Source organism: Triticum dicoccoides, chromosome 1B (assembly GCF_002162155.2).
Source record: "Triticum dicoccoides isolate Atlit2015 ecotype Zavitan chromosome 1B, WEW_v2.0, whole genome shotgun sequence".
NCBI classification, from domain to species: Eukaryota; Viridiplantae; Streptophyta; class Magnoliopsida; order Poales; family Poaceae; genus Triticum; species Triticum dicoccoides.
In genome coordinates this window covers 589,823,529-589,834,646 of record NC_041381.1, presented here as the reverse complement: position 1 = coordinate 589,834,646, position 11,118 = coordinate 589,823,529, and the positions used below count along the sequence as shown (strand labels likewise).

At 44.7% G+C, this 11,118-nt stretch overlaps 1 protein-coding gene across 1 annotated transcript; it reads right to left on the bottom strand.

Annotated features, from left to right (window-relative positions):
* Positions 1-3,659: 3,659 nt before the first annotated feature.
* On the bottom strand, positions 3,660-10,454 carry LOC119348943 (ubiquitin carboxyl-terminal hydrolase 25-like). Its single transcript, XM_037616945.1, has 9 exons — positions 9,946-10,454; positions 9,345-9,837; positions 8,699-8,774; positions 8,480-8,572; positions 6,492-6,578; positions 5,595-6,373; positions 4,778-4,906; positions 4,157-4,301; positions 3,660-4,017 (listed from the first exon to the last, which is right to left on the bottom strand). The coding sequence occupies exons 1-8, from the start codon at positions 10,118-10,120 to the stop codon at positions 4,193-4,195; spliced, it is 1,941 nt and encodes a 646-aa protein (XP_037472842.1). The 5' UTR covers positions 10,121-10,454; the 3' UTR covers positions 3,660-4,017; positions 4,157-4,192.
* Positions 10,455-11,118: the final 664 nt, after the last annotated feature.

Below are 11,118 nucleotides of genomic sequence, written 5' to 3'. Positions count from 1 at the left end.
CCCGCAGCACGGCGTGCTCGCCGCGGGCAGCCTCCTCCGCTCCCCCGTCCGCGCTGCCGACGGGTTGGGGTCGAGCTCCAGCCCAGGAGCACGCCCCTGTCGCCGCTCGCCGAGTCCGGCATGGCCGGTGTGGCGGACGGGCCGGCCGCGCCCTGCTTCCTCCCCGCCTCGTCGCGTGGCGGACGGCACCGTGCCCTGCTTCCTGGACGCCGGGCGGACGCGCGCGCCCTGCTTCCTCCTCGTCGCCTGGCGTGGCGGACACGCGAGCTGCGGGACGTCGTGGCGGAAGCGGCCCCGGAAGGCCGGCGAGACGCAGAAGTCGTCCACGCAGAGAGTAGCAGCCGGCGGCGGCGGCGACGGCGGCGTTGTCAGGAAGCAGCCGCGGTCGCAAAGGAGGGGAGCTCGAGGAGAGGGGGGGGCGTGCGTGCGGGCGGAACGAGTGGATATTTTCTCGATCGCACGCAAAAAATTTCGCCGGCAGCCCCCCAAGGGGCGATAAAAATGTCTCCTGTGGGGCTCTACGGCTGGAGATGCCCTTAGGAACAGCAGCGAAAAGGACCCAAGCTTTACACGTCGTTTTGGTCACTCTACTTCCCAACCTCATTTATCTCAGGAAACAAAAATGCCTCAAAAATATGCCTGCCGCGCACAAGGAGCTCGTAGTACACCAAACACTATTCCACTGGCACCTAAGTTGTTAAGCATAAGACATGTTAGTAATGAAGATCAGCATGATCCAACAGGAAAGTGCCAGAGCATAAAATGCATGTCCACATGGTACATAAAATTACCCATAAGATTATTTTTGCAATGCTGGTTTGGAAAAATATAGTAAACTGCTGATTACCTTTAAAAGAACTTCCGCACAAAAGCTTAAGAATCCGGTCAAAATTTGTCCTCAACGTTTGATCTCTGGGATTGAATCAGATTTTCCTGCAGTAACTCTGGAATTTTCAACCTAAATACTCTTCCAGACTCACTTATTAGCTGCTTCCTGCATTACAGGAGAAACTATATACAATATTAGACAAATTGGGTGATGTGGACAATCCACCCACATAATAAAATGAAAAATGAATTCTCGTATTCGGCATATGCTGGGGATTCTGAATAATTACTTAGCTAGGAAACTTATTGATTTCCTACAGAAGTACAGTGCAGCAGTCCGAATAACCTTCCCCGACTGATCGATCACAAGCATGAAGAACATGGACCATTCCAAAAATATTTTTCAAAAATAAGCTCATCGAGGCCATACAAATAAGAAATGAACTACAAGCAAATATAGAAAATTAAGAAGCAAATGTCATACACTCTATCCTATATGCTTAAGGACCAGTGATAGAATTAAAAAAGGAAAAAGAACCGAAGAGCATTGTGAGTTTTCAGAGAGGAATTGGCCATAGCTTTCGTCGGTGCCAGGCCTACCAGCACCATGATGAGAAGATAAATAAATAAAGCACTAAAAGAAGCTACGTAAGCAAACTTCGCTAGATTTTTTTTTCTCCGGAAAACTGTCGATCTATTCATCTTCAATCATCGCAGTACAATGAACACCAGAAGTAATGAAAATTACATCCAGATTCATCGACCACCTAGCGACGACTACAAGCATTGAAGCGAGCCGCCGTCATCGCCCCTCCCTCGTCGGAACTGGACATAAGATTATACTGGAGGAAATGTAGGCTGGCAGGAAACTCTCTAGATCAAATGCAGGCGAGAAGATAGAGACAAAAAGAACTACAGTAGTATTTAACTTGTGTGTACACTTTAAAACTAATAACTTTGTCACTCTCCTTTAGTCCTTTTGGTCTCCTCTTGGTTCCGGGCAAAGAAGATCGATCTTGGGCAAGAATTTCACATCGAACATTCCGCGGGTAGGTGCACGTGCACTGTCCGAATTTGTTGCATACTACATAGTGGTAAGCGAATTTCAGCTGATCCAGGGCAAAATTCTGGAGGACGGTTTGAGTGCCTATTTTTGGATTCTGCTCATCCTGCTTTCATCCTCTTGTTTAGGACCGGGCTCGCTTTGGCATCCCCTGGGAATATAGGACCGGACAGGTCCGGTGTGGTGCAGGGTTGGAAAATGTGTGGGTTTTCTCGTGTCCTTCTCCATGGACTGGACTCTCACAGATACCCGAGCGAGCTGCAGGACGGACAATCGGCGTGCAGACGTGGGTGGTGATGGGATCCGTTCGTCAGTGCAGCACCTTTGTCTCCTGTTACTTTTACAGTTTTGCTAAAACACATCTAGATGAACACGGAGCGATTCCATTGAAAGCGCACGCATTTCGTCCAACAAATGCACTAGGAATCCTCCAGCAAGGGCGAGAAGTATTGCATCGTGTTCCATACAAGATGTCACGTCGACATCTAGAGACTTCCATGCACACGCCTTGGTTCGTTGGTTGGTTGGCGGTGCGCCCCGCCTAGCAGAAGAAGAAAGAAAGAGGCGAGGCGTGGCTCGTGACGGCGGCAACCGCCACGGCTCTCGGTGGGTGGGACGGACGCGTCCATCCCTGGCAGGCATGCGTGTATGCCAAGGGCACAGGTTGGCTGGCGTTGGAATTGCGCCTTGCTGCGTACCAGCTCACACACACACGCACACACACGATCGATAATGCTCGAGGTGGTTGGACGTTATTGACGTACGGTTTCATCTGGATCGTCGTCCATACGACGCCTGCGCCAGAATGACAGCTTCGTTTGAATCACAACACGCCTTGTATGGAGCAGCAGTTTGACATCCAACACCACCCACGGCTTCAAGACGAGCAACTCATGCAACTTGTTTCCATGATTTTTTTTAACAATAAAGCACAAAACATACGCGTGTTTCTATTGGATGATGACAATAATAGAAGCCTGCCTATTGACTAATATTCGTCTTTAGAATGAAAGTAGCTATGAAGCCCAATCTACTGTCGATTCAAAAGGGGGCATAGTCATATGGGTGTTTGTGGGGAGCTGCCTTGGATATGAGGAATTCCTCCAATCTAAAAAAAAAGAACAAAGAAAAAGTCCGTGAAGAAGATCTTTCTTGCTTCCTCGCAAAAAAAAAAAACTGACTTAAAGTCAAGTACAAGTATAATGCTAATTGGAGAGATGTCATAGATTGTTACTGCAGAATCATAGCAACTTGACAGGCAGCATAAGCCTCCAGATATTATTATGAATGTCTCAAAAAAGAAGAAGATATTATTATGAAGCCAAGCCAAGTCCCCACACGCATGATTCCTTCTGGTAATCAATCATCTGAAACACGCAATATAAAAACATTTGGCAGACTGTTTCTCCTGTGCCTACAAAGACATGTACTGCAGAAAATGAAATGCATTATGTCATGCTGCTCCTAAATGTTCATGCAGACCGTTTCTCTTTCTTTCACTATATGTTCGTGCTGCTCCTAGAAGAAAGCAAGCAAATATTTGGGTATGTTGTTGACGTGATGAGGAAAAACAATTATTTGTACTCCCTCTCTAACTTAATACAGTATAAAACATTTTTTTACTGTCATGGACTCTAAAAACGTCTTATAAGAAGTTACAGAGAGAGTAGTCTACATCTATTCACAGACGACATGTCGCTTTTGATAGATCATCATCATCTCCTCGATCAACCATTTTGCAAAATGACACCAAGATAACTGAAGAGCATAACTGAAAGTAACCGATCATATATAATTAAAACCATCAACAGGTTTATTTCGAGACCGGGTCAAAACCCAAGAAATTCATGAGCTAATCTACCAGTTATAATTGTACAAGGGGGTCTACCACTTATAATTGTACAAAGGGGGGGAATAAGAAATAGTCTGCTGCTACATGCTAGAAACAGAAGAAAGGGGTGCTGATTGTGGGGTTTCAAGCCTACAGTATAGCATGGGGGACAACAGCAAAAAGGAGGCAAAGCTTTACACGTCGCTCTACTTCTCAACCTCATCTCATCTCAGGGAACAAAAACGCCTCAAAAATAAGCCAGACGTGCATGGAGCTCCTAGTAGACCACTGGCACCTAAATTGTCAAGCATAAGATACATTAAAAATTGAAACAAAAGGGGAAGAGCATAAAAATGTATGTACACATGACACACAAAATCCCTCGTAAGATTCTTTACAATGGTTGGAAAATATATAAGTAAATTGTGTATTACCTTTTAAACAAGGCCCACACAAGCTTAAGCATCCAGTCAAAATTTATCCTCAAAGTATGATCTCAGGGATTGAATCAGATCTTCCCGCAGTAACTCTGGAATTTTGGACCTAAATACTCTTCCAGAATCACTTATTAGCTGCTTCCTGCATTACAGGAGAAAGCATACATATACAATATTAGACAAATATTAGACACATTGGACGATGTGGACACACCACCCACGAGTGTAATGATGATCACACACAGTGGAAAATAAATTCTCATATTTGGCATATGCTGGGGATGCCGAAAAATAACTTAGCTAGAAAACTAAAAGATTCCCTACAAAGGTACTCCCTCCGTTCACAAATATAAGATGTTCTACTTTTTTCTGAATCAGATGTATATAGACATGTTTTACTGTGTCTATTCACTCATTTTAGAGTAACACAGTGCTAAATGGCACAAGGATATGGCTTAGTAGAGTAATAAGAAATCGAAATACCATAATAGCAGTGTGCAGAGCATTAAGTTACCCTGTCTATCTTACGAGCAAAAGAACAGTTCCATATATAAATATATTTTAAAGCAACAGAAAAATAAAGCTGAAGCAGAAAAAACTTGGAGCAAAGCACTTCACCTGATTGCCTCACTATCTTGAGACGTGCCTGTGTTCTGTATACACTGCCTCTTTGCAGAACGCATAAAACTACATACATCATCCGCCCAACCAGAGGACCGAAGCTCAGAAGATGCTGATTCAGCAAGCCTGGAAATTTTAATTAATAAAACAGGCAGTAAGCATCATGAAATTACTACAGCTGACAACACAAATTAAAACCTAGGCGTCAAAGATAATAAAGAAAAATAGTAAAATGGTGAAGCATGCAGTGCAGATATGCTAGCTTAGTGACTGGCATATCAGTCACTGAATTAGGTTCAGCTGGATGCGAATATTCAAAAGGTGTTACAGCCTTCATGCATGAATTCTTATATCTGAGGGATTATTCACGAAGTACCGATCCATGTCATCCTTGAATAATATATGAATCTAGTCTATCCAAGCTTCATGCAACGTTAGATCCTTAAGTTGATACTTCCTATTGAAAACGGACATGCATGAACCATAAGCTTTAGTTTGCAACATACACCACTTGCACATTTGCAATGCAAATTTCAACGATGTTCAAACCATGATAGCCTAATATTTGTTGTTTAATGTATCTTCATAGCTAGATGGGTGTGGACTCAGTTCAAAATAATCAAAGCTAAACCAGTAAACAATGGTGCAGACTCAGTTCAAAATAATCAAAACTAAAGCAGTAAACATGGAAGGTGTTCATTGTTCAATGTCTGAAAACTACAGGAGGAGAATAAAGCAACTGAATGGACAGTTGGTGTTTCATGGAAAGAAATACGAATAGGAAAAGCAATAACACTGTCAATTCAAGACTTACATTTCCTTAAACTTTCCTTCTTCAAGATGATGCTTCAAGTCCTTGGCTGAAGCCACCACTGCTTTGACTGAGTCAGCAGATACTTCAGGGTGTAAAACTGAACTTTTAGGACCCTTTTCTGAACTACAAATGTTCTTGTCCAATGTTGAGGTAACAACACTAGATGGCTGTTCAGGGGGTTTTTCAGCACACGTGGCCTTGGCACCACTGGTCTCTTGGAGGCCAACAAAATGAACTGGATGTCCATTTCCATCTGTGCCTTGCAACATTCTTTGTGAATCAGCATCCAACTTATCGCAGGAAATACTATCATTAGCATACCCTTCACTGGGTTCTGCAGATTTTCCAGGTCCGCATCCGTTCGATTCCACTAGTGTTGTGGCTTCATTAACTTCTGGCTTTCTCAAAATGGGGTGCGGTTTGCCATTTGATGCAACCTTCTCTGTTCCTGTATTCTTCAAGTGGATCGGCTTGAACTGTAGACCTGGTGCAATCTTGCCATTCTTTAGGGGTAGTGGCACAATACCTTTAGTAGAGAATGAGCCATTCTGCTTCACTAATGGTATCTTCAGGGGCTCACTACATGCGGCACTTGATATGCCATTCCCATTGGTGTTGGAAGATTTAACTGCACTAGAAGAGTAACCATTTGTACTATTTTTTTGAGTTTTGGAACTCAGTATATAGAATAGGATATAGACCTTCTCAGTCAAAACGTCCTGAGAGCTTGAGAGGGAGACATGAGAATCATTACAACAGTACCAGCGACCAGCAGCATCCTGCATGCAATTCAAGTTCCCAGTACATTTAGCAAAATGTTTTTGGCAGAAACATTTAGTAAGATGTTAGGGCAATAGAACTGAAGAAGTTTAGACACTGACTGAATAGCCTATTTACCTTAACATATGCATAGTAATGACCGGAATCTTGGGAGAAACCTGAATGGACGATGCTGCCAAAAAGATTATATACCGGTTGTGGGTCCTGCAGATCCAAGCAATAAAATCAAAAGAAGTTATCGTGAACAAATGTTCAGACAAAGGACTGCACTAAAATATCCAAAATAATATTTGGAAATATGGAAAGTAATCAGGCGCTACTCGTTAATGTCATTAATAATATAAAAAGTTTCTTGGAACAAAAAAAACATTATTAAGATATGCTATTCACACCCACTCAGGTCTCACTACTGGCACCTTTGTTGGTGCATTTGTAGCTTCATGCAGTAAAAAAAAAATCATGCATTATTCCGAGACCGGCAGGCGAGCTATTACTGAAACATCAACTACAGAACGCATTCCATTCAGGTATAAATAACCATGTAAAGGGCATGCAAAGCACTAGTTATTGTCCTAATTTATTAGACACAAGATATTTTGTTGATAACCACAAAGCTTCCGTGAAGATCAACGGGTACAATGAATTCATTAGAAGATTTTAATGTTATACTGCATTAGAAGTTTAGAAGTGTTGAGAACATAATGTATGGTTTTAAAAACTGACATTGACCCTCTCTGACATTCACCCAGAAACAATTTCCGAAGTCCGTTTGTATTTACCACTAAAGATTAAATAGAAGGGAGCACACATAAATGGCGCCTTGAAGATTTTACAGGATACTTCAAACATTATTTTTACTGGGGTGCACTTCTATAGCTCGGTCGCATGTAACTAGATAAAAACTCTTCTATGGTTTTCCTTTCTGAGCCATGAAGTTTAACTTGTATCCAAGATTCCAAATCTGATCTGCATAACTCCAACTACGTCTAAAAGGGCAACCTGGTGCATGTAGCTCCCGCTTGCGCAGGGTCCAGGGAAGGGTCCGACCGCTTTGGGTCTATAGTACGCAGCCTTTCCCTACATTTCTGTAAGAGGCTGTTTCCAGGACTTGAACCCATGACCTCATGGTCACAAGGCAGCAGCTTTACCACTGCGCCAAGGCTCCCCTTCATAACTCCAACTACGTCTACACCAACAAAATCATAAAGTCAGGAAACAAGAATGCTATCTTGTCACCGCAAAGAAACAAATAGAAATATAGCTAATGCATACTAAGAACAAATTAAGCTAGCACTTGGACACAGTTTATAAGATCATCATGCAAACAGACAGGTATGCTTTAGTTCAGATACATACAGTTCACAACCTTAAAGAGAGTTACTTATTAATCAGTATATTCCTTTTTTTGTCTGGGACAGAATCAGCAGCCTGGTTTCACCGAAGCAGAGAAGAAGCGCATAAGTAAAATAGAAGATAAGAGCTGGGTAATATCAAAACAGGACAGAAAGTTACTTCCCTACAATTACTTGGCTCTATCGAGTGTTCTGAGGAGATTTAGAAATTGCTAAAACGGTTATCAGAGCTCAAATTTGCTATGTGTAGTGATATATGTCTGCCTTTTTACACATTCAGGTTAATTTACCAATAGAAAAAAAATGCCAGGATCTGAGCAATTGTTGCTTCAACAATTACACTAGCTCAGACAGAACTTTCAGAACTAAGCAACACATCTTTTAAGATGAGCTTGATTGTTGTGAACTATGTTGTTTTCATCATTTTTCGTATTGTTTATTTCAAAATCATTCACGTAAAACTCACTGTTCATGATTTTGAACTTTGGTCCAATGAACCAGAGAGTCAATCTAACCCATAATTCCTAAAGGAGTTCCGAGCTAACTAGAAACTGATGGTACCCTGTAATAACATAATCATAACAAAGTTGCATGGTAAAACTATATCAATCAACAAGGTAACATATGTGATCATGAGCAGCTGATTACATGCGGAGTATATTGCTTTCATGACTAGTTTTACATCCACAATATCGCCTACCTGGATAATGTCAACAGTACTCTAAACCACGTGACAATCAAACGGTATCATACCTGGTTTTTGTCATACATGAAGTCGGAAAGAACAAGACCTTCCTTGAACTCTATGTTCCTATTGATCTTCCCACCATGTATTCCATCGAACCTCTAATAGCAGTTCACCAAAATGGAAACAGAAATAGATCATGAGCAATCCCTTTTAAGCATAACCCAAGTAAAATAGAAGAGATAAGTTCTTTGCACAATAAAGAAATCAGGGGAAAGATTTAGAACCTTGAGTTGTATAACAAGAACCTTAGGTGCCTTGAGTATGAACATTTGCTTCCGAGCTGAGGTGAGTTTCTTGCATCTGTAATACCAAAATCCACATTTCACAATTTAAATGCATGTTTGATAACAAAGGAAAAATATATAAGAATTCAAATGGATGCAACACCACAGGAATTGGATATACAGAGGAAGAGGGGGCGAATAGGTGAACGATGAGCGATAGAACAAACAAAAGAAATTGTAATCTGTCCACGAAATACTAAAACTACAAGACAATAGTGAAGCTTAATTAACTGCTCCACATATTTTAACATGTCAAGACTTTGCCCTCTCTCAGAAAACTCAAACACACTTTCCTCCCTGTTTATACTTGTATCCTCCAATTAGCCACCGAAGTACATGGATTGGTGATGGCCATCGAAAAGGAAGTTGACCATACATTTTTCCATAGGGATTCTCGCAACCAAAATGGGCGAGTGATGAAAATCCTTCCTGGCATGGAATCCTAATATTTCATCTGAAAATCTAGTGAACCGAACATACGTTTTCTCCAAAACATTTTTGCATTTCAATCTCATAGTAAATAGCAAAACCTAGTTGATTCTGAATATACATATTTTCCAGTAGTTGGGAAGACTCGGTATCATACCTTTCACAACTGTATTTGTTTGCACCCTCCAATACCTCAGGCTTGAAGAAGCATGTAAGGGCATCCCCAACAGAACTGGTCCCGAGCAGGTCGAGGCTGAGGTCCATGATCTCGTCGGTCTTGTTCGACTCCCCCTTGCACACAAGGCACTTCACCTGGCTGAGCAGCGCCCCGCCAAATGTCTCCCTCATCACCATACAGCTCCCCTGACCTCGGCCCTCCTCCGGGCCACAGTCTCCATTGGCAGTTACCACGGGGAGGCGCTTGCGTATGCGGAGGCAAGCAGTGTGACAGGCGTCTATGACGTAGCGCAGGAACTCGTGGGCGTCCTCCTGGCGCCCCCACCGGAAGTGCTCGGCAAAGAGCGGCAGGCTGCGGAGGACCTTCCCCGGCGAGTCCAGAGCCCCTGCCTCCGCCCGAAGCTGCCGCACAATCTGCCGCTCCAGCACGCAGAAGGCGCACTCCTTGTCCCTGTTGGGGAACACCTTTTTGCCTGTACAAAGCAAACGGACCGACATAAACATCGAATTAGCTTCTGACGGCGACGAATTGCAACAGATACAGATTAGAGCAGGGGGAAGCGGGAGCTAGGGTTTGGTACATAGATTGGAGTGGCGGGAGGCGAGGCAGAAGCTGGCGAGCGGAGGCGTGGAGGCGAGGCACTGGAGCACGCTGTTGAGGTAGCAGGTGTTGCCGAGGTTCTTGAGCCCGGGGGGCGGGCCCGAGCGCGGGCGCCGCGGCGGCGCCGCGGACGCCGGCTCCGCGGTGGGGGCCATCACCGGCCTCCGCTCCGTAGGGCTGGTGCGGCGCCGCCGCGGGGAAGCTGGACCACCTCCTCCTCCTCCTCCTCTTCTCCACGTAGCACCGCCGCCGCCGCCGCCCACACCTCATCCGATCGCATCGCCCACCAGCGCGCGCCGCGGAGGAGTGGCCACCGTGGTGGTGGTGGCGGTGCTGGCGAGCTCTAGGGGGTCGGCGCGGCCGGCGAGCGGAGGCTGGGGCGGGAGCAAGGGCCGGGGCGCCCTCGAATCGGGGAGGGGGGCGACGGCGGCGGCGACGGGTGGAGGGGGCGAGAGACGTACGGACGGGGAGGGTGGGTTTCGTTTGTGTTCCCCTCGTGCGTGCTTCAAGGAAAGGGAAAGCCGCGGGTAGATGGGCTCGCGGCGAAGAGGTAGACCAGTCCGTCCCCGGTTTGGACAGGACTTCGCCTTTGGTGTCCGACCAGAACCGCGAGGAAATTCATAAAATTGACACTCTCTTTTCAAGTAAAAATTACATCTCATAGACCACCTAATACCGGAGCGAGCCGAAGGTGCACCGCCATCAACGTTCCCCCTTCACCAAAGTCGGGCAAACTTTATTGTAGCAGACAGTGGGAAAGTCGTCGTGCTAAGGCCTTACAGGACCAAACCGTCGCCGATGAAGAGAAGCGTAGATTAGAAGAATCCAATTTGTAGACACAGAAATACAGACGAACAAAGACCGAATCCATCTAGGTTCACCGAAGACAAACGCCGGCCCAATCCTGCGAGATCCGCCGAAGACAAACCTTCGCATGTCCTCCGACGATGTTAGAAGCACCGCCGGAGTAGGGGCTAGATAAGAAGAATCTCATTCCTTTTCCACAGAGTCTCCACCGCCTTGCTTTTGTGAGTAGGACACAAACACTAAGGGCGGTTTGGTTCCAGTTTGCAACAGTAGCTGCATTGCATATCCATCTCCAGTCAGCCTGATTCTTAAAATGCAGCCTCATATGCAGAAGATGCAACTTGTT

Excerpts from the sequence above, each read along its gene's own strand:
- LOC119348943 (XM_037616945.1), bottom strand. The coding sequence starts at position 10,120 with ATGGCCCCCACCGCGGAGCCGGCGTCCGCGGCGCCGCCGCGGCGCCCG. Across the intron at positions 8,775-9,344 it reads AACAAATACAGTTGTGAAAG|ATGCAAGAAACTCACCTCAG; the intron begins GTATGATACCGA and ends TTGGTATTACAG. Across the intron at positions 6,374-6,491 it reads ATTACTATGCATATGTTAAG|GATGCTGCTGGTCGCTGGTA; the intron begins GTAAATAGGCTA and ends AATTGCATGCAG.